At 39.7% G+C, this 25,678-nt stretch overlaps 1 protein-coding gene across 1 annotated transcript in view; it reads right to left on the bottom strand.

Moving 5' to 3' along the window:
- Window positions 1-176: 176 nt before the first annotated feature.
- Window positions 177-25,678, bottom strand: part of MELK (maternal embryonic leucine zipper kinase) — a 68,732-nt gene continuing 43,230 nt past the window's right edge. Inside the window, exons 11-18 of the mRNA XM_080668199.1 lie at window positions 25,519-25,605; window positions 18,857-18,988; window positions 15,648-15,770; window positions 10,533-10,764; window positions 7,230-7,326; window positions 5,919-6,087; window positions 2,938-3,041; window positions 177-694 (exon numbers count right to left, since the gene is read on the bottom strand). Coding sequence (XP_080524325.1) covers window positions 517-694; window positions 2,938-3,041; window positions 5,919-6,087; window positions 7,230-7,326; window positions 10,533-10,764; window positions 15,648-15,770; window positions 18,857-18,988; window positions 25,519-25,605 — 1,122 coding nt within the window. The 3' untranslated portion in view covers window positions 177-516. The remainder of the gene's footprint in view (window positions 695-2,937; window positions 3,042-5,918; window positions 6,088-7,229; window positions 7,327-10,532; window positions 10,765-15,647; window positions 15,771-18,856; window positions 18,989-25,518; window positions 25,606-25,678) is intronic.

The following is a 25,678-nucleotide window of genomic DNA, read 5'->3' as shown; positions in this document are numbered from 1 at the left end:
CTACTTAAATCAGAGACAGGAAAAAATTATGCAAATGAATTCTTATCTGCTTTTCTGCCCAAGGCATATTTGATAACAGATAAAACATACTCCAAATAGTCTCTACTTAATAGTCAGGAAGCCATTTGAGGTTTTATTTGAATCAAAATCAAGAACAAAGAAGAGGAGAAGCCTGCGAGAGTCACAAATGGTTTTATTTCAGAAAGAAATTACACATTAAAAGGAGACATAGTTAAGAGCCTACATTCACATATGGAAGTGAATCTAGGAAAGTCAACAGTTGTTAATACACAAAGCCATATGATTAAAAAAGACAGAACAGATAATGACAGATGGGCTAGCCTTAGATTCATCCACAAAATAGTATCTTTTGTTTAAAAACAAAAATATATTGGTCTTTAAGATAGCTCTTTAGAAAGGAGTTTGTCATTCCAATGAACTTTGAAAATCAAACCAATCACACCAGTCTCTGTATCACACCCATCCTCATCCAGCAGCATGGAAACCATCCATCAATTACACCTTGCAGCTAGACAGGATGTCTTCCACTAATCTCTTGTAAACCCAGGCATCACCCTTAAGCCGCTGCCTCCTGATACCCACCACATCGGGTTTCTGAAGCTGGCATACTTCTAGTTCAAACTGCATTGTCACTTTGCCAAAATCTGACTGTGTTTGACACTTCAGTGTATAGCTGTGAAAAACAAGATAAGAAGCCAGTTAGTGGGAGAACCATGAATATTCTGTATAATACAAGAGATTTCTAAGCCTCTTGGAGGCCAGTGGACAAAATAAACCATTATTTCCTATTAAGCAATATATTACTGCTTACAGCTTCCAAATGGCCTAGCTATGCGTTTGTGATGGAGTACGACTGGTGTTTTCCCAGAAGCTGAACTAGGATCTTAAGAAAGAATAAAGATGAAAAGGCTTTACCAGAATTCTCCATTGCTCCAAAGAAAAGCCCTTCTTTCATAGCTAGACATGCCATTCACGCTCAAGAAATCTTCTGGCACCCTTTTATGCAGCTCTTTCAACAGTGTAATCCGTGAACATTAGGCCAATTCCACAATGTTCACAACAAAGCAAAGCTCAGGGAAGATTAAGAATATTTTTTTTGCATGCACCTCATCAGAATCTTCTGTCTTTCATATAAATAAGGCTGAAGCCACCAACCCGTCAGAGGACACACGTTTTTGAGGTCTCTCCAATGGTAATACGAAGTTACGATCGCCACCACACTTTATGGCAGGGTTATAAAAGAAAGCCCAAAGAGGTGGTATATTCCCATGGCTGACACGTTCGGCATACACAGCCAGAACTACATGTGACCTCCTCTGACAATGGAAAGGCCAGACTAAATGAAGCCTTAAACAAAGCTTAAGAAACAGGTATAACCGAAAGACTTGTAAGCATGCATATAAGCATAACCAATGGACACAAGACACTGGGGGGTGAGGGGCATGTATGGGAGTCGGGTGCGCGGGGGCAATGGGAAGATATGTACACATGTAATACCTTAATCAATATAAAATAAAATAAAAAAGAAACAGGTATGTTCCTGAAAAGCTGCATAAATTGAATTCATGGAAATCTGTTTTTATGAGCTTACATTGTATTTTAGTTTTATTTAATTGTCTTACTGATCTTCAATAAGCACAAACAATATCCAGTAGGATTGATTTTAAATTTCAGGTCCCTATTTAGGGGCACACGATTAGGAGCAGGTTCGCAGAAGTGTGGAGTATTTATTACTTGTATCTGTTATGTATTATGAGGTTTCACAGAATATCATTATTTTTCTTACTAACTTAGTTATGTGTTTTGGGACTTTATCGCTTAAAAAATAAGCAGTCAATATCAGGAATGCCTAAAGGAGTACAGTTATGGTTCCTGATGGGAAAATGAAGCATTTAGTCATAGGAAAGAGAAAAAGCAATCCTTCTGATAGGAATAATATGGACTGTAACTGAAATTGGTAATATCTAATGAAAATATCACTGAAAAACAAAGAAGGTAAAAAGAAGAGGATCAAGGCAAAGACCTTCTGGTTGATCAGGAAGTTAGAAGAACAAATTATTGGTTAACAGCCAGTTAGTGATCTGCTACAGCTCAGATGATGAGGGAAAGATCATTGAAAGTTTCTGATATAGATTTGGCTAGAGGTTCTGAAACCATTGCTAAACCCCACGCATGAAGGACCGGTCAGAGTGAGTTAGATGTGTTCTAAAGACACACGAGTGCTCGCCAACTCGTACAGAGTGAAAAGCAAAATTACTTTTGCAAAAGATTGATTCTTAAAATCTCATCTCTAGATTGACTAGCCTATTTATATGTTTTTATTAAGTATTAGTGGATCTTCTTAGCTGTGTTTTTTAAAGAGACATAACTGAGTGGAAGGGCTTGGAAGTAGGAACATCTTAGGTAAGAGAGAGGGCCAGGCTGTTTAGACCATGAGATCACAACCACCGAAGCGTTGAGGGCAGATCACTCCACAGTGGGAAAGTCTTAGGGGAAATGACTTCCTAAAGCACTGAAAGCCCAATCCTGTAAAACAGTAAGTCATAAAGAGAAGGCGTCTATAAAAGCCTGGGTTTGCCTCAGGTATCTCACAAGTTTAGGTTACAATTTATAAATATTATTGAAAAGTAGAACCTGGAAGAAAGAATAGAATGTAAAAGAAAACTGGAAGTTGTTCAGATTTTCCTATTTTGAGAAGTCCAATTTTTAAAGTAGTGACAGAATGGGTACTTAAAAAATGTCTATAGCTCATGTAAAACGAATAAATTATGAACAATGATACTCACAAAAGCTTTTTGGAGTGAGGTAGGAGAAATATATACATTGTTTAAAGGGAAGAAAAGAATCAACCATGTTTTCTCAAAGCTCAAAAGACATCAAATAATAAATCCAACAGCCTATCAGGTTGCTTCTTACCCCTTCCGCACAAAGTCAACGTGCTTCTTTGGAAGAATAGACATTATTTCATTCAAGAGCTGATCTGGATTCACCAATCTGGTTGTAGTCACATTATAGTGAAGCTTAAAAAAGAAAAGGAGTGAGAAGTCAATCTTTACATCAACACAAAGACCATCCTGCCTGATTTAGAGAACCAAATTTCCTCCATGTAGTACCATTTCAAATGAAAATATTTCAAGAAAAATACTGAAAGAATTTACAACCCACTCTTGGTAAACTGTATTAAGATGGCACTGGGAAAGCTTGGAGAAATCATGTTTATTAGTAACTATTTCCATACCATCCTTTTAATACTTTTATCTTCCTCTCCTACCAATCTTTTTAAAGAAATAAATATTAAATAATGTCTATTTGTTTAAACTGTACCTGTTTCTCCCTTCCTACACTATGACAGAGACATTTACAGTCCTGAAATGTAAACTGAGGGAAGATGAAACAAATGTCCTAGAAATTTCCATTTGTATATAGTTGGATATGTTTCCTTAACTCTTTCTTGAGTATTTTAAAAATATTATAGAATCCCAGGGCTAGTTTTCTTTTAAATAAATGTTTTTTAAAGGTCAGTCATCTTGCCTGGCTGGTGTGGCTCAATGTTTGAGCATCAACCTATGAACCAAAGGTCACAGGTCAATTCCTGGTCAGGGCACATGCCTTGGTTGTGAGAGCATGCAGGAGGCAGACAATCAATGATACATCTCATCATTGATGTTTCTATCTTTCTCCCTCTCCCTTCCTCTCTGAAATCAATAAAAATAAAAACATTTTAATTAAAAACTCAGTCATCTTGAAAGTGGTGGTTTCATAGGTGCATATCTATTGCTAAAAGTATGTTAACTGTACATTTTTAAGATGTGTAGTTTACTATATGTCGATTATACCTGTATAAATTCTTTTCTTAAGAAAAGAGTCAATATAAAGAAAATACCAGAAAAATAACAGGGGAGATGAGATGCTGAGATGAAGGCGGGTGCTCCATGACTGGAGCTGGGGACCCCAGCTTTAGTTATAAAAGGAACAAGTGGCACAGCTACAATGGGACCCTCTATCTCCTGGGTCCCAGGGCTCTTCCACCAACTAAGCCACCTTTGTTCAGGTAACAATCCACTGAACACTTTCAAATCACAATTTAAGTGATTCCTTTTGTAAAATAATTAATCCTACTTTGTCCATTAGCATTTGATAATTGCTTAGCTTCTCATAAGTTGGACAAGTTTCCTTAATTTTCTTTATTCAATGTTGTTCAGGAAAATGGCATTATGGTTTTCTTAATCTCCATGTCAGGGTTTGGAATACTTTACAATACTCTCCAACCAGAGAAATCTCAGAATAAAAGGATAAAATACATCTAATAAACAGCCATATGTAACATAAAAGTTATTCGTGTATTATACAAGTTCAACAAGGCAACAATACTAATGGATAAGTCCTTTCTTCTTCCTCTTCAAGACAGGACATATATGGGATCTCAGAACATTCTCCTCTGAAGCACCCTGCCCCCCAACAGCTCAGCATTTTCCTTCCCCCAAACCTATCCAGATTTGCTCAAAATGAGACTCTCAGTGCCAAAACTAAACACAGACCCAGTCCCCAAATCATAGGGAACATTTGCATTTTCCCCTTCTTCCTGTGGGTCCACACCCTTCTTGAACATGTTTTATTACAGCACTGAGCTTTGTCAGAGCAATAACATCCCTGCCTATTTCCATGGCCACTCTGAGCTTCGCAAGGACGTGGGCTGTCTTATTCATCCCTTACCTCTTACTTCCCCAAACAGAAATGTCATTCATTAGATGTTTGAATGAAAGCTCAGAGAGAATCCAAGAGAGTAAGAAGTATTTTATACCTACTAATAACTTATTTTACTTTTCCTTTCCCACCAAATATAGCGCCCACCTCACTGACACATTCAACTTTTTAAAGCCTAGTGTCTATTAAATGCGATCCAAACCTCTTAGCCAGCCCACCTTCCCAGCCTGTGGCTCACTATTTTCTTCACACACACCACAAAGTTCAGATGAACTTCCCATGCATTCAAATATTCTATGAGGGCTTAAAAAGTTATCCATGTGTCAGAGACTCTTCTGTGGTACCACAGATATGACAGACAACTGAGCTCAAGTCCCCATCCTTAAGGGATCAAATATGTCCCATGCTCATATATGTCCCATGCTGCCCCACCTCCATGTTGTCTCAGTGATTAATCCCTCTACCCCAACTTGAATATTTGAATTCTAATTATTTGCTCCTTGAAAGGGGCAGCCATATCTAATTTACCTCTGCAGTCTCAAAGCCCATTGCACAGTAATACGCATATTTTAGATGCTCAAAAATATTAACTAGCCCTCGCCGGTTTGGCTTAGTGGATAAAGCGTCGGCCTACGGACTGAAGGGTCCCAGGTTCGATTCCTGTCAAGGGCACATGCCTGGGTTGCTGGCTTGATCCCCAGTACGGGGCATGCAGGAGGCAGCCGATCAGTGATTCTCTCTCATCATTGAAGTTTTTCTCTCTCTCCCTCTCCCTTCCTCTCTGAGATAAATAAAAATATATTTTTTTAAAAAAGAAATAATTGTAAAATATATATATATTGACTAAATGCTAAATGAGTAAATAAATTAAAAAATACTAATCCATTCATTCAGTACTTTGATTTTAAAAAAAGCCCTAACCGGTTTGGCTCAGTGGATAGAGCGTCGGCCTGTGGACTGAAGGGTCCCAGGTTCGATTCCGGTCAAGGGCATGTACCTTGGTTGCGGGCACATCCCCAGTAGGGGGTGTGCAGGAGGCAGCTGATCGATGTTTCTCTCTTATCGATGTTTCTAACTCTCTATCCCTCTCCTTTCCTCTCTGTAGAAACTCAATAAAATATATATTTTTTTTAAAAAGTAGTCTTGTTAGGAGTCACCTTCTGAAATCCACATTAAAGATTTAGTCCACTTACCTTTAGTCTTCTTGGTCCATCTTTGACACAGCCCTTCCATTTGCTCCTGGTAAACACGGTAATAACCTTATCCAACCCCCTTTCAAGGCTGCCAAACACTTTGGTTCCTTTTCTTTTTGGAGTATCCTCTACATGTGCTTGGTTGAGATCCAGTTCCACTGAGCGACACCTTAAAGAAACAAAACACAAAACAACCCCCGAGCAGAGCTAGGCCTCCTGCCCACTGCGGCCCTCACAGGCTGGGCTTGTGTCCCGTTTGCCAGGCGGGCCTCATTTGGGTATCCCAGGGCCCGCCCACCGCATTGCTCAGGGAACACAAAAGTCATCTTCTACTGGAATTGAGTCCCCACCCTTTCCCCCAGCCACATGCCACTTGGCAAAACTATTTTTCCCCTACCTTTTAAAAAAAGTGTCAAATATACACAAAAGTTGAACAAATAGTACAATGAACAATTGTTAATATTCTGTCACATGTGCTTTCTCTATGCATATAGACAGATAATAAATACATTAAATATATGTACAACTTTGCTGAGCCATCTGAAAATTAATAATGTCATAGTATCTTCTAATACCTAGTTCACATTCTAATTTTCTCAATTGTACTCAAAATTGATCCTGCTTGAAAAAATAACTATAAAAGGTAATGAAAGGTCATCTATGCTACAGAACCACTCAGACAAGAATGGGTTTTCTTTGAAACACCTTTTAGTATCTTTACTATTTTGAGCAACTGCTATCTGTTAGTGAATGTCTATGCTCTATTGCCAAAAGCAGGGGTCCTCAAACTACAGCCCGCGGGCCACATACGGCCCGCCGAGGACATTTATCCGGCCCACCGGGTGCCGCTGCCTGTCCTGCTTAGCAGCCGACTCGTCCCAGGCCCGCAGTGCGCATAGGAATTTGTTCATAGTTTTTTGTTTTATTTAAACCATAGTCCGGCCCTCCAACGGTCTGAGGGACAGTGAACTGGCCCCCTGTTTAAAAAGTTTGAGAACCCCTGGCCAAAAGTATAGAGAAATGTGAGCCCCAGAGAAAAAAACTACGTGGCTGGGGCCAAGGCTGCTGTCTTCCCAGCCTGCTGTATTTTAGGTTAAGGTGCCAGTCCTTCTGCTGATGAGTTTCACAATTCTACCCCCTGAGGAAAGCAGTGGCAATAGCTTCAGTAATGGCCAAAGACCATCCTCAGACAGACATTCCCACAGTTGGATAGAATCTTCATGATGGTTTGCCTTAATTAGGTTTATCATATATGAAAAAAAGGAGATCTGGTTACACATACTAAAGATCAAAAGTCTAAAAAACACTTACCGCCTCTCAGGGCTAATGACACCTGTCATTAACTTCTCTGTTTCTGCAGAATTTACTGGCATTTTAATTGGGGTTTCCTTCAGGCACTGGTTTCTAACTATTAGAAAAACAGCAAACACAAACCAAACAGAGTTAACATACTATGGTTTCAAAATTTCTATCAAGAATGCATACATCACCCCATTCCGTGACTCGGAAATGTAAACCACTTCGCCAGTGATGCTAAAGCTACAATTCGGTAAATAAATGTTTCCATGTGATTTATAATAAAAACAAAATCATTTTGCTTTGCATGTGTGGCTCTCCTTTCTCTTCACTGCTTATGATTTTATTATAAATATCATGACAGATCTAAACAGATCATATAAATACAGATTTTGTGATTAATGATTCTCCTTTCTATAAATGAAAGTCAATCTGTGTTTATACAAGGACCCAACTTATGCCTTTAGTTGATCTAGTACTGAGAGATGTTAATTCGATTCACAGCCCAACTCAACCTGTTAGGCCAGCGATTTTCAGCCTTTTTCATCTCATGGCACACATAAACTACTAAAATTCTGTGGCACACCAAAAAATATTTTTGCCTACCTGACAAAAAAAAAAAAAAAATAGGTATAATTTTCATTGATTTAAAAAATAATAGTAATTACCTAACCTTTTTGCCCCAAGGTGACTTTTTAAAAACTCAGATGCCTATACTTGTATATAAGGATTTCTGATATCAAAAATTAACCAGTCAGATGCAACCTTATTATGGGATGTGACCAATAAGATGCAACTCTATTATATGACCTATATATTTATGGTTCAAGACAAGGCATTCACATTGGATGGCTATTGTTGTATTAACTGTTGTCTTTTTTTTTTTTTTTTTTTTTGACAAGGCAAGGGAAAAGAGGTCAGTGTCCCCAACTATATAAGTCAGGTATTGCATGTTTTTAAAATTCTTGCGGCACAGAGAAGTGTCCCAGTGAAAGTATGACACAAGTTACTAAAGAGGAATCTAAATCATTAACTCCAGTTTCCTTATTTTTATATTCCTTATTCCAGAATTTTGTTGTATGCTAATGGGGTATTTGTATCCCATGATAGTTTGTGACAAATATGCATTAACAAATCTGGTTGCCAGTGATTAGTTCACTTTTTCTTCATGATGTAAACCTAATAACCCTTTAGAGATAATAATATTCACTTTATAAAATATGATACCGAATTTTTAAAAAGAGATCAGAGGTTTTGTTTTGTTTATGACTATTCAGCACTATTCTCACTGGTTCTACAAGTACAGGAAAATAAGATCAATCAACATCTATGAAAAACAGTTTTCATCTTTATACACTGAGAGTATCTACTTCCATACATAGTTATCCTTCAACAAATTGTCACTGACTGGATTATACAGGATTCAGAGAAATGAAATTAATATTTATGTCAAAAGTGACTCAGCGCAAAAGTAAAATGCAAAGCACTAATGGAACCTATCAATCGGGGCTCAGACACTCGCTCCCATAGGCAGCTCTTACGTTTAAAGAAAAACAGCCAATTATAGTTTTTGACCAGCAAAATGTTTCTCACAGGGACAAGTCATGTAAAGTTTAAGATTATAAATTCTCAACTATCCATATTTTAAAACCTTCAGAAATACATAAAAAGCAGAAAATATCAATGATAGAAGGGATAGTAAGCATAAAAGGCTCTTTCTAAAAATGCCCTGACTGAGATGAAGGTCCATTTTACCTCGCTTCCCAACCCACTCACAAAGGATGTTGTACCTTTGTTAAGAGAAATAACAGAAGAGATCCCCCTCACTGGAAAAAATTCAATAGCAAGTACTGCTGAGGTCCTACTATGTGCAAATGTTATCTCACTAAAACCTCATAACAACCACAGGCAGCCACACACTCATCTCATCATCACCGCAAACTAGCCTCACAAGTTGGAGGAAAATGTTGTTTGAGTTAAGCAGGCATCCTCAAACTACGGCCCGCGGGCCACATGCAGCCCGCCGAGGACATTGATCCGGCCCGCCGGGTGCCGCTGCCTGTCCTGCTTAGCAGCCAACTCGTCCCGGGCCCGCAGTGCGCATAGGAATTTGTTCATAGTTTTTTTTTTAAACTATAGTCTGGCCCTCCAACAGTCTGAGGGACAGTGAAATGGCCCCGTTTAAAAAGTTTGAGGACCCCTGAATTAGAGAACGCAATTAACAGGACTTCCAGCAAATATTCTGACAAAGTTCTTCATATCTTTACATATAAGTAGACCTCTGGAACTGGCTATCAGCCCCACTAGCAAACTGGAAGCACAATGACAGGATGTGAGTTGCCAGCAGTTCCCATGGCCGTATTTCAGAGTATGGATTCATTAGGATATTAACATAACAATATTAGGTCACAATTGCTGGGAAAAGGCTAATAAAGTTTAGGTGTCATTTTAAAAGTGACAGAGACTAAATCATAGTAAATAAAAACACTTCAGCCTTTAATTTATTCATTCCTTCATTCAACAGATATGGCCCCCATTATATACCAGGTATTAAGCACCTACTATGTAAGGTACTATGCCATGCTGCAATAGAGACAGCACAGTCTGCTCTCATGACACTATCTTACCTGGTGAGACCCAGTACTAGAAGACTAGGTTCAGTTCTAGGCATTGTTTTAAGAGGCATACTGACAAAACAGAATGTGTTTAGATGAGGCCAGCAATAAAAACGCTGAGGTGTCATAAAGGAAACAGCATAAATAATTGGTGATGATAAAGCTGAGGAGAGGAAACCAAGGGAAGTGAGAGTTGCAAAGTGTGGACACAGATACCTGGAAAAACACTGCAGCTTTTCTCTGTCTGCTGGAGCATGGGCGGTAGTACAACACAGTACAGGATCAGATACCAGAACTGGAGACCCGATGAGTAAGGGTTCCGCAGAGACTTCAGTTTAGTCATTGTGAGAGCAAATGAGTGGGGCAAGCAAGATCTAAACCTGGATGACCTTGGGCAACTCCTTCACTCATCTGAACCTCAGGTTCCTCAGCTATGAAAAGGGCAGTGGATTAAACGAGCTCTAACTTGCCTTTCAGCTTTGATATTCTATGATGCTATCATTCAATTTTATATATATAAAGTTGAGGAAAATAAGAAGTTGACTAATATGCTTTCATTTCAGCTAATCAAAATAACACATAATAAAAAAGCAGGCTGACTTCTCCCAGAGATTCCTGAGAGCAGTGCTGGTCATTTCTGACCTGCTATACATTCATGCAGCATGGTAACAAGAATGGACTTTGAAGGTGTTTCAGCAAATACCTTTCGAGGGTGTAGTGTAATGATTTGGTGTAGTGAGTATTTCTCTTTTATGCTGGTTCTTATTAACGGGAGTCTTTGGCTCTGGAAGTACAAAGCCGTCTTCATTCTTTACAGCAGACTTGGGAGTATATATATTCTCTTTGTTCTTTAATTTATTGGCAGATGCTTTGCATGAAACTGGAGTTAATGATTTAGATTCCAAACCGTTTGATTCTGTCCAATGCTTGGCAAACTGGAAAAAAAAATCACTAGATAAAGCACAGTGAAGAAGAAGAAAAGTCAATTTCTTTACAACATGGCTTTAATCATTTGTAAATTACCTTGTACCATTTTTCCTAAAATGAAATACTATCAAAAAGGTATTATTAACAATACCAAGAAATTTGAAAATGTACATTCCATTCTCTTTAGTAAGTGTAGATCACTTTAGTCTGCTCTATTGACAGGTAATTTTCAACATGTTTCAGGCCAAGTTTTCACTCAAATATACCCAGATCCTAGGCAATATTGAGAATGATCACAAATAAATCCTTAAAAATTGCTTCCTATACTTAGATTGTCATGGTTTGTCTCTTAATATGTACCAAAAATAAAAGTTTAGTGGATAATTAGTGCAGAAAAACCATGCTAAAATATTCTTTTTTTTTTTTTTTTAATATATTTTGAAAAACACACGTGGGCAGAGGAAAGTGCGGAGGGAATTCCTTGGCCTGGTTCCGGCGGTGCAGAGGCTGGTGGGCCGGGTCGGGGACCTCGGACCAGTTAGAGATTAATTACAGGACTGTGGAACGGTGAGCTGTGGAACTTTATCTTCTTTGAACCTACCATTGTTCTCAAGAAGGTCTTCTAAAGGTTATCTATGGTTAAAAAAAACTATTTCGGAGAAACCAAGATGGCGGCATAGGTAAACACCTAAACTGCTGCCTCGCACAACAATTTCAAAACTACAACTAAAAGACAGAACGGACACCATCCAGAACCACAGGAAAGCTGGCTGAGTGAAAATTCTACAACTAGAAGGAAAGAGGAAAGCTCACAGAGAATTGGAGGTACAGCAAAGGGGCTTTGTGCGCGCAGAGAGGAAGGGCGGCTGAGAGCCTGGCTGACTTTCTCTGGCGGAAGGGGGAAGGAAGCCTCCGACTGCACTGAACCCCAGTTCTGACTGCACTGAACCCCAGTTCCGGGCGAACCCCTGGGGACCCACGCTCTTACGGGGGGAGTCTGGACTCTCGGGCGGAGACTCGAGCTGGGAAAGGCAGAAGTCTGAAGGCGCACGTGGGCCAGTGCGCACAAAGGCTGCGGAGGTTGCCACAGGCTTTCCCTAGTGGAAGGGAGTCAGAGGATCCTGACTGCACTGAGCCCCAGTTCTGACTGCAGTGAACCCCAGTTCCAGGCGAGCCCCTGGGGACCCACGCTCTTGTGGGGGGAGTCTGGACTCTCAGGCGGAGACTCGAGCTGGGGAAGGCAGAAGTCTGAAGGCGCACGTGGGCCAGTGCGCACAAAGGCTGCGGAAGTTGCCACAGGCTTTCCCTAGTGGAAGGGAGTCAGAGGATTCTGACTGCACTGAGCCCCAGTTCTGACTGCAGTGAACCCCAGTTCCGGGCGAACCCCTGGGGACCCACGCTCTTACGGGGGGAGTCTGGACTCTCGGGCGGAGACTCGAGCTGGGAAAGGCAGAAGTCTGAAGGCGCACGTGGGCCAGTGCGCACAAAGGCTGCGGAAGTTGCCACAGGCTTTCCCTAGTGGAAGGGAGTCAGAGGATTCTGACTGCACTGAGCCCCAGTTCGGACTGCAGTGAACCCCAGTTCCAGGCGAGCCCCTGGGGACCCACGCTCTTGTGGGGGGAGTCTGGACTCTCAGGCGGAGACTCGAGCTGGGGAAGGCGGAGGACTGAAAGAGCACATGCGCACAAGGGCAAGGCTGACAGGAAGCCAAAACTGAAACTCCACCCCATCCAAGCTGAGCACAGAGGCTATTGCAATTTGGCAAGTCTAATCCTATAAGGCTGTCTCCAGCACCGAACTTCTCCCAGCATAGACACAGCTGATCCTTACAGCCAACTGGCTCGGAGGTCAATTCTTCCCAGTGATACCAACAACAATAAAGACTTAATTACAACAAGGCTGTACACACAGTCCACAAAGGGGTGCACCAAGAGTGTCCACCTCAGGTTAACTGGGGAAGCAGACCCACTGGGCCATATTGGAAACCTAGCACAAATATCTACCTTACCAACTCAGGGAATCAGTGAAAATGCAGGGTCAAAGAATCAGATCACAAACGAAAGAAATGGAGGAAAACAAATGACTGGATATAGAATTCAAAACCACCGTTATAAGACTTTTTAAGAATATCCTAGAAAAGGCCGATAAATATAACGAGACCCTCGAAGATATGAAAAAGGACCAACTAGAAATTAAACATACACTGACTGAAATAAAAAATATTATACAGAGACCCAGAAACAGAATAGAGGAACCCAAGAATCAAGTCAAAGAATTGAAATACAAAGAAGCAAAAAACACTCAACCAAAAAAGCAAAAAGCAAAAAAAAAAATCCAAAAAGTTGAAGATAATGTAAGAAGACTCTGGGACAACTTCAAGCGTACCAACATCAGAATTATGGGGGTGCCAGAAGAAGAGAGAGAGCAAGATACTGAAAACCTATTTGAAGAAATAATGACCGAAAACTTCCCCCACCTGGTGAAAGAAATAGACTTACAAGTCCAGGAAGCCCACAGAACCCCAAACAAAAGGAATCCAAAGAGGACCACACCAAGACACATCATCATTAAAATGCCAAGAGCAAAAGACAAAGAGAGAATATTAAAAGCAGCAAGAGAAAAACAGTTAATTACCTACAAGGGAGCACCCATACGACTGTCAGCTGACTTCTCAACAGAAACTATGCAGGCCAGACGGGAGTGGCAAGAAATTTTCAATGTGATGAATAGCAAGAACCTACAACCAAGATTACTCTACCCAGCAAAGCTATCATTCAGAATTGAAGGGCAGATAAAGAGCTTCACAGTTAAGAAAAAGCTGAAGGAGTTCATCACCACCAAACCAGTATTATATGAAATGCTGAAAGGTATTCTTAAAGAAGAGGAAGAAGAAAAAAGTAAAGAGAAAAATTATGAACAACAAATACATGTCTATCAACAAGCGAACCTAAAAATCAAGTGAATTAAAAACCTGAGGAACAGAATAAACTGGTGAATATAATAGAATCAGGGGCATAGAAAGGGAGTGGACTGATAATTCTCAGGGGGAAAGGGGCATGGGGGGTTCATGAAGAGAATGGACAAAAATCATACATCTATGGATGAGGACAGTGGGGGGGAGGTAAGGGCAGAAGGTGGGGTGGGAAATGGGTGGAGGGGAGCTATGGGGGGAAAAAGGAGAAATAATTGTAATAATCTGAATAAAGATTTATTTAAAAAATAAATAAATAAATAAATAAATAAATAAATATATTTTATTGATTTTTTACAGAGAGGAAGGGAGAGGGATAGAGTTAGAAACATCGATGAGAGAGAAACATCGATCAGCTGCCTCCTGCACACTCCCTACTGGGGATGTGCCCTCAACCAAGGTACATGCCCTTGACTGGAATCGAACCCGGGACCCTTCAGTCCAGGGGCCGATGCTCTATCCACTGAGCAAACTGGTTAGGGCTAATTTTTTAAAAAATATATATAGGGCACCATGTTAAAATATTCTAACAGAAATGTTGGACAGAAAATATTTTTTAATCCTTTTGAATTTATGGTTGAGCTTGCTAAATAGTAAGGAAAGTCCTCAGAGGTCAAACTAAAAACAGGAGCATGAATCCAGAAATGTAACCAAGGATGAGACTCCCCACTGCCCTAAGGACATCTACCTACTATCTTGGATACCCTACGGCATAGGTTTTAATACTGTGGAAGCCTTAGACCTATGCAAGGGTTAGATCCAAAGCTCCCATGAAGAGGCAGGGAAGGCTATATCTAAAATTTTAAAAGTGAATTAAATATAAATATGCCCTGCAAAGAAGTCGGCAAGGAAGTGTCTATCTTGTCCTGTGCTCTGGAGGAAAAAAAAAAGTCTTCTTTAATAATTTGTAAGTAACCACAGGACAGTCTTCACATAGGCTCCAAGCCCAACTTCATACTATGTGCATGGTCCCTGGAATCGAAAGCCTAGAATCGAAAGTAGTCCTAAATTGTTTGTGTTCCAGGAGCACAGTAGAAGTAAACACAACTCCCATCTAAAAGAAAAGCTTCACTCCAACACAACCCAAGCTCTCCCCACTGCTGAGTTGTGGGGAGAGGGAGTTGACTACAAAGGGGCATGAGGGAATTTGGGGGGCAACAGAACTGTTCTTGATTTTGGCAGTGGTTACACGACTGTATGCATTTGTCAAAACACAGAACTGTACACTAAAATAGTGTATTTAACAATTTAACTACATGTAAATTATACCTCATTGAGAGAGAGAGAGAGAGAGAGAGAGAGAGAGATATGCAATAAAATGTTCCAAAATGGAATCTTGGCTTTCTTCAACTTGGAAATAATTGGCATCTCTTTCATTCTATTCCAACAATCTCTCATTAATGTTTTCGTTCTTTTATTTATTTGAGAGAGAGAAAGGGGGAGGGAGGGAGGGAGGAAGGGAGGGAGGAAGGGTAGGGTAGATGGTGAGAGAGTGAAAGAGAGAGAGAAACATTGATTTGTTGCAACTTTGGTGTGGCAGGATGACACTCTAACGAACTGAGCTACCTGGCCAGGCTCTCATTAATGTTTTCAATAGTTTAAGAGTTCATTAAGCCCCTAACCGGTTTGGCTTAGTGGATAGAGAGTCGGTCTGCGGACTGAGAGTCCTGGGTTTGATTCTGGTCAAGGGCACATGCCCGGGTTGCGTGTAGGAGGCAGACAATCAATGATTCTCTCTCATCATTGATGTTTCTATCTCTCTCTCCCTCCCTCTCCCTTCCTCTCTAACATAAATAAAAATATATTTAAAAAAAGAATTCATTAAGCTTGCAAGCACATACTAGATCACATGTTGGGGCCTAGTGATTTTTATAATTGAGACAATATAATCTGCTTTAAGTAATAATAAAATTAACCAACCTGTGGTGTTTGGGGAGTAGCCACACCTGTTGATGAATTGTCTTCATACCATTCATATTCTGTTAATCCAGCCACATAATTTTCATCACTTGTGGTCATATCTTCTAAACTCAGGTTCTTTGACTATTCAAAAATAGAAGGATTATGATTCACTTTTTAAAATAGCATATTCCCAGTGCAGGGCAATGCCCTGGAAGCAGAAACAAATGATAGTATATTGGAGGAGCTTACCATTCATTACAGCAAACAGGAAGTAAAAAAATTTTAATTCAGATTATTAGATGGGAGAATCTCTGACTCTCAAACAATATGTCTGGGAACATACTGTAGCATGCTACTTAGCTTGTCATTATCAGATAATCACTAATGCCAGACAAATAACTCCTCTGCAAATCTACAAATAAAAAGCTCTGACAAAGGAGAGGATGGAAGAGAAACAACTTTGAAACACAGGTTTCTTAGTTGTAAGAACATACAGAGTAGTTAGCAATTTACACTAGGAGTAAATGAGCCTTATGGAAGACGTCCTGGGGACAGGATACTTGAGGTCCTGACCTAATAATACCACCAGAGTCATTTATTTTCCCTCATTCTTCCTCTCTATAAACTAAGGCTATACCAAATATTTCCTAAATTCTAAAACAATGGAACATAATTGAATTTTTTATTTCTCCCTCCTTCCCTTTCCCTCAACATCTAGTTAACCTGGCCAGGCAATATTACTTGAATTTCTTACACCTCAGCCTTTTCTTTTCCAGTCCCACTGCCACTGTTCTGATTCAAGGACAAATCTTCTCAGACCTGAACTCTTCAAACAGATAATATGGTCTCTGTGACCAGTCTTTCCACCCTCTCAACCAGGAATGACAGAGTTCTCCAGGACCGCCAATTACCATCAACTAGATCTAGCTGCATGGAGTGCTAGGCTGAGAAAAATACTGAAGTGAAGTCTAGGCTCGGTGGGGAAAAAAGGTACAGTGTTGTATGAATGACGGCTGTCATGGGTATTACAGTAGACAGTAACAGCACACACACATATCGGACTGGACAATTCTATATACCACTGGATGAGTTATTAAAAATTAGTCATATCAGTGATATGTCATGTCTTGCTCAAAAATCCATGGTTCCCATTACCGAGAGCATAAAGTCTAACCCCTCTCACGTGGGATTTCAAGGTTCTCTATAATCTCTCATCCACCCTTCCAGCTCTCGTGCTCTCTCCCTTCCTCTCTTACTTCCCCCCTACTTGAACTCTTCATTTTGCTAAACAGATCTAGTCACTGTCAACATAGTATGTCAAGCCCACATTTAGGTGCCTGAGCTTTTGCTAATTACATTCATCTTGCCCTGAATACTGTGCTCTTTCTTTTCCATTTTTCTAAATTTGACTATGGGTCCAGTTTGGATCATCCATGGCGATCATGCCCTTCTTCTAAAGCCCCTAGAACACACCTCTAGCCCCTTACCTGGCACTAATCATCTACTACAGTGATTTTCAATTGATGTGCAGCAAGAATTTTTAAAACATGCAATACTTGACTATTTAATCAGGGGCACTGACCTCTTTTCCCTTAGATTATCAAATAAAAAAGATGATAATAGACAACACAACAACAGCCATCTAGTGTGACTGAATCAAAATTACACCTATTTTTTTTGTCACATCAATAAAAAATATATTTTTGGTGTGCCAAAGAATTTTAGTACTTCGTTTCTGTGTGCCATGAGATGAAAATGGCTGAAACTGGCTGGTCTACTATGATGTGGTATAACACAACTGTTAGAAACCAAGTACCACATTCATAGAGATTTGTCTAACATGGGGCCTGAAAATGCTAATGTTCATGATGATGTGATCTTTTGTGATTCTTGAATCAGACGGTATTATTGTTTCATTGAAAGTTTCATCTATTGGTTAACTATACTTACTTTCTTATAAACAACACCCCAAAGGAAAAGGGTGATTTGATCAAAAGGGAAAATAATACAAAAAGACGTATGTGGCTTGATTCAAATCCCAATGATTTGCATAAAGATCAGAAAAGAACCCAAAATTTGATTTCTACTTCATTTCTTGTCATAAAAATGTCTATATGGTATATACATTCATTCAATAAGATGAATTACATGTCCAAACAATTAATTAGGTAAATGCTCATTAGATGGAAGTTAAGAGTAAATATCTTCCCAGATCTTTTCCACCTGGATACTTTATGAATCACACAAGCACATGAATTGAGACCAGGCCCATCCAATGGCTTAGGGAAATGTTTCAGACCTCTTACCTGAAGCATCATGAATTTAAAGCTTTTGCTGAAGTGTTTATTCTAAGTACACAGTATCTATTGCCTTTCTGAGATTACCTCGATCAGAAGCAAAGCTCATGCTTTGGTGTCCTCCTATACCCAAAGGTGTTAACTTGAGTCTGAGAGTTTGTTTAAAGGGTTTGTTGACGTGGACAGTATGGCCGATGGGCTGATCATAAAGCCTATGGATAAAAGATCTGCCTGGGCATGGGGTATTCACCCGCCAACAAAACTCTCCAAGAACAGGCCAGAAAACCATCCCAGGAATAAGATTATCTCACTTCAGAGATTTCTTTACACAACAGACAACTTGCACTCACACTTTTTAGTTCTTAGTTTGGTCAAAGACAAACTGGGGCAGGAAGAAGAGAGACAAGTTGGGCTCAAGTATTTGGTATAGCCAAGACATGGACATGAGACCCACTATATCTGCAGCACATGAGTGACAAGTGACAGAAAGAGAGATCTTGTCCAGCTGACATGGCTCAGTGGTTGAGCGTTGACCCATGAACCAGGAGGTCACAGTTCAATTCCTGGTCAGGGCACATGCCCAGGTTGCAGGCTCGACCCCTCTCCCCCGTAAGGGGCATGCAGGAGGCAGCTAATCGATGTTTCTCATCAATGCTTTATCTCTCTCGCCCTCTCCTTTCCTCTTTCTGAAATCAATAAAATCATTTTTTTTTTAAAAAAAAGGTTCCACAATGGACACAAGACACTGGGAGGGGGGTGAGGGCATGTGCCGGGGGGTAGGGGAGGCTAAGGGAAGGTCAAATGGAAAAAAAATAAATAAATAAAAGGAGACATATGTACTACTATTTGTAATACTTTAAACAAAATAAATAAATAAATAAATAAATAAATAAATAAATAAATAAATAAATAGATGGTTCCAACATTTACCTTGACATTTGTGAATGGGGTACCACTGACTTGTCCCCAGGAAAAAGGCAGAAGCCTTAAACGAACTGGTTTCCCCCGAGCCTTCTTGGCTAGAAGCAGAAGATAGGTAGCTGTGAGATGATCATATTGCCACTGGAAGAAAAGAAAATCAAGTTGTTTAGAAGATTTAATGTGCTTTTTGAAATAATGTTCTATTTTAAATTAAATTTTTTCCTGGATGTAACAGATATTCAGAATTTTTAAAAATTTTTTTAGCTTTACCAGGCATATAATGAAAAACAGCGATTCCCTACACCAGACCTCACACACCCATTTCTACTCCCCAGAAAGAACTACATTTATACACATTTAGCTATTTTTTCCCATATTCCTAAATTAACTGTTTATATAGCTTTAATTTTTTCTTCAGCTTCAGATATCATTTTTAGATTTCCTACTGTGTAGAATTTAGCTCTACTATAATTCCTTCCTTCCTTCCCCACACATCTCCCTGCATCCTCCTGTTATAATTTTCTTGTAATTTTAGTAAATCAATATTTATGTTATTATTATGTAAATACATGGTATTCACAACTAAGTAAAGGTAATGTTCAAATATTTAATTAGTATGCCAACCAATCAGAACAGAGGCCAAGAGGTGTGTAGGGTTCTGGGGGCCCCTGTGATGCCGATTACTGTCCTTTTAATGATGGATTTGAGGTGGGCCTAGAAAGACCCTAGAGGGAGGTGCCTAGGGCCCAAGGGAGGCAACAGGGAGGGGCACTCTGGGTAGTAGTTATCTACCAGTCAGTATATAAATATTAGTCTCTTACAACCAGTATGGCCACACTGGCTGAGTGTTAGCCTGCAGTTAAACCACACATGTTGCTATCCTTGCATTTCCTTCTTTTATAACTTGTTTTTCCCTAAAGTTAAATCTTTTAAAGGCAGTTATTTATCTTACTAATTCAACTCCACAGTCTCCGACACCCTTCACCTCCTCCCAACATGTTCACACATATCAACTAATCTGTCTCCTTCTCTGCCTCCCTTTTGGAGACATTCCTCCTGATATCTGCATTCCATACTCCACTCTGGATTGGCTTCTTTCTCAACCTCCAACTCAACTGTTAGTCTTGGGATTTCCTTCACCTCTATCCTTCCTTCTTTCTTTCTTTCTTCCTTTCTTTTTATTGATCTTAGAGAGAGGGAGGAAAGGAGGAAAGGGAGGGAGGGAGGAACATCAATGTAAGAGAGAAATATCCATTGGTTGCCTTCTGCATGCACCCAGACTGGGGATCGAAGCTGAAACCCAGGGATATGCCCTGGCAGGGAATCAAACCCGCCACCTTCTGCTGTATGGAATGATGCTCCAACCAATTAGACACACTAGCAAGGGCCTAAGTATTCCTCTTCTTGGTTTACTTTCCTGTTCTGGTGGAAACATCTCCAATAACTTCTCGAGGGTAGAAGAATTGTAGGTAAGTTTTCTGAGAGCTTGCTTGTCTGACAAATGACTGCATTCTACCCATACATTTGATTCTAGTTTGGCAAAGTATAGAATTCTAGGTTGATAATAATTTTCAGTTTTGAAGACATAGATCCACGGTTCTCGCTTCTAGTATAGCTATGGAAAAATCTAAAGCCTTTCTGATTCCCAAGACTTTGTGTATGATCTTTTTTGGTTTTTGTCCCTGATACTTTTTGAATCTTCCTTTCCCCAGTTTTCTGAAATTTCACTCCAGCAGACCCTTGTGTGGATCTATTTTCATCATTTTGCTAAGCCCTGGTTAAGCCCCTTTGTTCTTAGAAACTCTTTTCTGGAATATTCCTTCAGTGGTTTCTCCCCTTCTTTCCTCTGTTTTATCTTCCCGTAATTTGTATGTAGGACCTTTCTTACGCCTTCTCTTCTATTTGTGCATCTCTTTGTCTTTAGGTTCTACTTTCAGAAGGTTTCACATTAACTCATTTTCCAAACATTTCTACTGAGCTTTTTTTTCTTTTTTCTTTTTTTGGTCATATTTTAAATTTCCAAGAGCTATTTCTTGAAATGTTCTTTTTAGTCATCTTATTCCTATTTCAAAAAAGAAATAGCTTCTCTTATCTCCAAGAATGTTAGTTATCATTTCTTAGCCATTTTTTCCCACTTCCTGTTATCTTTCTCCCCGCCCCTCCGACCACCCCCTGAGTATCTTTTACTCTTTCTTCCTTCTCCTGGCCAAACCCACACCATTTATTTTGACCTGTGGCTTCATGTTAGAGGCTTTCCTCAAATATCTGGTGATCTTTGGCTGTCTGTCTCTATTTAAAAGTGAAGAATTATAATAACACAGCTAATTAAAGGCTCTATGTGTAGTCTGGGGCTGCTTAACACCTTGGGGACTTTTCTCTAAGGCAGTGATTTCAACTGCTGTTCTGCAAGCATTTTTAAGTCATGCAATACCTGCCTATTTAGTCAGGGGCACTGACCTTATTTCCCTTAGATTGTCAAATAAAAAATGACAACAGCCAATACTACAACAGCCATCAGGTGTGAATGAATCAAAATTACACCTATGTTTTTGTCAGACTGGCAAAAAATATATTTTTGGTGTGCTGCAGAACTTTAGTAATTAGTTTATGGGTGCTGTGAGATGAAAAAGGTTGAAAATCACAGCTCTAAGGTAAACACACACAAGAAAACTGAACTCCCAACCATTGCTATAGCAAGTAGGTTTTTTTCCTCCTGGTTTTCCCCTAGAGAGGAATCTTCCAATATTTTCCCCACCCCCATTGCAAACAGGATAAAATCCTAGCTCCAGCATTCTCAGAGTTGAACAGCGAATGGGGTTAGAGGCAGTGATTCACCATTCAATATGAGGACTGTGTGTGTCTATGCATCCTTTACAAAACAGCTCATTGCCCCCTCCTGAGCTATGTCTGGTACAAGAGTGCCTCTTGTTCAATGTCCCCAATCTTCTGCTGGGGTGGGGAAGAGATGGCTGTCATGCGCACAGGTAGAAGAAGGGACCTGGGTTCTAAATGCTTCCAATACAGACTTTCAACTGACCTTCCTGGTTTCCAGCTGCTCACTTCCCTGATTTCAGAGGCTCCAGCACCCTGACCCCCAAGCCTTTCTGGAGCTCCTTTCTCCAAAATGCGATGCCAGCGCCCACTTATCTACTTCATAACTTCCAATTTTAGTGACATTACTTTTATCTCCTCTCTCATTCTCTTCACTGTGATTTTTCTTGCCCTTTTCCCCCTTTGTTATTCTTGTGAGGTTTTAGAAAATGTTGGATGCAAACATATTTGTGCAATCCACTGTGCTTAACTGGAAATTTCTCAATAATGTACCCATAAGATTATGAGACTCTCTGCCTGCAAGAGTGTTCAATTTTAATAACACCGATAATATTTAAATGCTATGTATCTCCTGGCAAAGTACATGATCCAAAGATGTCTACTACCAGTTGTTTTTATTAGCAGACTTTATCAGTTAATATTTCAGATGGCCACAATCATAATATATGCTTTGAAATTTATACAATGGATCTATCCATCTAGTGGGAGAAGTATAAGCTACTGTGATGAATTATCACAGAATACTTCCTTTAATCCAGACAGGGCATGGGAAAAGGTTTCATGGAGAAAGTACTTGGGAACCAGGTGAAAACTATGTAGTTAGAAAAGGGGTGGGCAAACTTTTTGACTCGAGGGCCACAATGGGTTCTTAAACTGGACTGGAGGGCTGGAACAAAAGCATGGGTGAGTGTTTGTGTGAACTAATATAAATTCAAGGTAAAGGAGCGGAGGGGAGAGCAAGAGAACTGGATAGAAGAGCTGGATCCGGCCCGCGGGCCGTAGTTTGCCCAAGGCTGAGTTAGAATCACTCTCCATTTTCCAAAAACTACATTAAAGATTTTTTTCCCACCTCCCACATCTATGGTCTCATCTCTGACAGCCACCTTTTTGAAAAAGATGCCATAAACTAATTAGAGAACATGTCTAAGAAACAAGTTGCCACTTGCTTATCAACAATGGCATAACCCAGGCATTGCAAACAACACCTGGACGGTGCTAGCGTTTTAAATGGAGTTTTCTAAGCATGCCTAGGAGTTTTACAACATCCTCTAAGCCCTCTTTTCCTCCGAGGCATAGAAAGCATCCTTTTTATAACTTTTTTACCATAGCCTCTGCATATTACTCATTATGATAAGGTGCACAGGGGAGTTCTGTGTTGAATAACAGATAAATCAACACATTAGTTACGCTTTCAGGTGATGTCAATCCTCAAGTCTAACACAACCAATGTCTCCCTTATCTTTTAGACAGTTCCCTCTTTTGAAAGTCAAATGTCTGAAAGTAAAGCAATAGCTTTACCTGTTATAAAGAAAGTACCATTTCTAGAAAACTAAAAACATTTTTAAAATCCCATCACTGTTCAGACAGACCAGATATTAAAGAACTGCCCAGGCACCGGGCTGAGGAAAGACAGCTATTGGTACAGGGGGGTTGAAAAACTGAAGAGTAATCCACTATCCTTCCCCTGACCTTGCTCCCAAGGCCTTCAGTCTTTAAACTCCCACCACCAGAATACATGGGTATTCGCATTGCAGGAGTGGGGTAAAGGGATGCCTTGGTCTGAATCGGTTCTCATATGCACCTGTGACCCTCAGTGAAGTTCCCCAGCCAGATGACTGGAACTCCCACAATCAGAGCCACTCGTAGCTGGAAGAATTGGGGGAAAGTAAGGAAAGCAATGAAGTGAAAGCTCTAGCACTGCTGGTGGGAATCTCAATGAGACAGCTCAAAACCATAAGACATGTGAAACTCTGACTTCTACATATATAAAAAACAGCAATTTAAGAGTGCTTCTGGCCCTAACTGGTTTGGCTCAGTGGATAAATCGTCAACCTGCAGACTAAAGGGTCCCGGGTTCGATTCCTGGTCAAGGGTAAGTACCTCGGTTGCAGGCTTGATCCCTGGCCCTGGTCGAGGTACGTGTGGGAGGCAACCAATCGATGTGTCTTCCTCACATCAATGTTTGTCTCTCTCTGTCTCTCCCTCTCCCTGCCACTCTCTAAAAGTCAGTGGAAAAATATCCTCAGGTGAGGAATAATATTATCTATTCTGTTTTCTGTGTCAGATGTAAAGAAGACAATTCCTAGTTCCATTTCACTTCTAAGTTTCAAAATTGTATTTAGAGACCACATAAAGGATACTATTTTAAAGACCTTTATTTTTCAATGATTCTCGAAATTCTGAGTATGTTACTTTTAAGATTCAAATTTTAAAAATTTGTAAATCTCATACGAAATTTTTTCTGGATAAAATGACATGATGTATGGGATTTTCTTTGAAATACCCAGCTGAAAGTGCAGATGAGGGAGGGTGTTGGGATATAGATGAAATTAGCAAAATTTTAACAGCTGTTGAAACTGGATGATGAATACACGAAAGATCACTGTTATTATACTATTCTCTCCACTTTTGTAGGTGTTTGAGATTTTCTATAATAAAACTGTAAAAAGAAATTTTATGTATTTGAAAAACAGACTTCTACTAACGATCATCCCAAAGAAAAAATCATGCAGTGTTTTAAGGTGCTTATATGAAAACTTCACATTGTATTGTAAAAAACTAAGGACCTACATATCTTGCAGCAGTTCCCAATTCTTGCCATTCCTTTTCATTCCACGAAAAAGTAAATTATCATTCTGTTTTCCAGACATACTCCAGAGCCTTTGCTTATTATGTCATTCAAAAGAATTCCTTTTTTGCTATCACCTCCTCACTTAAAAGAACTGTGCCTTAGCAAAGTTTTGTTTAGTTAAAAAAAAAAAAAAGAATTCTTAAGGCCTTGACCTTGCAAGTTAGAAAACAGAAAAACAACAACAAAAAACATACAAAGCATAGGTGATGAAAAGACATAGAATGAAGAGAGAAAATTAGGGCGCAAGCCCAGCCCAGCATACAGTATACTCAGAGACAGCTCTGAGTGGCTCTACCGCCAGGAAATACGTAATCTGGATTTAAGCATCTGAAAGAGCTAAGATGACTCAACACCAGAAATCATGATAATAATTTCACAGTACTTGGTTCATAAGCTTAGGGGTGATATGATGCTACAGGGCTGTTTTTAGCTAAGAAGGAAACTATTTTGTATTTACCTTAATTTTTACAGCAGAATCATAATTCCATGTTAGAGAATTTAAAGTAGTCAGAATCAGAACTCTGTCAATGCCCTGGACTAGTTTGTTCTGTTTCTTAATTTTCCCCACTATAATTCTCTTTAACCAACGTCATTTTTTTAAAAGGCTGTCCAGCAGACATTAAGAAAGAGTTGAGTAGAAATTATACATGAATATAAAATAAGTGCAATAGCCCTGCTCAGTTGGCTCAGTTGGTTGGAACATTGTCCTCTACACCAGAAGGATGCAGTGGTCAGGGCACATACCTAGGTTGCAGGCTCCATCCCCAGTCAGGGCACAAATGGGAGGCACCTGATCAATGTTTCTCTCTCACATGGATGTCTCTCTCCCCCCTCTTCCACTCTCTAAAAATAATAATAATAAGTGCAATAGTTACACCCATGATAAAATCATAGGTCTGACAATGCTACCCTATTTCTTAATATGATGATAACATCAAGAGCAATGAAATAAATAGTATTACTCTCAAATTCATGCTGTATTTCTTACCAATGAAATTAAATCCTCCATTGTTTGCCTGTTGTTTTTATGATGTACAGAAAGTTCCGTTATACAATCTTCATCAAGGTGAATAAGCTAAAAAAAAATTATAAACTTTATTAATAAAAATATTATAAAATACAGGGTGGGACAAAAGCAGGTTTACAGT

The sequence above is a fragment of the Plecotus auritus genome, assembly GCF_963455305.1.
Source record: "Plecotus auritus genome assembly, chromosome: 5".
Lineage (NCBI taxonomy): Eukaryota > Metazoa > Chordata > Mammalia > Chiroptera > Vespertilionidae > Plecotus > Plecotus auritus.
The sequence above is the reverse complement of the archived record's forward strand: the minus strand, read 5'-3'. Positions and strand labels throughout refer to the sequence as shown.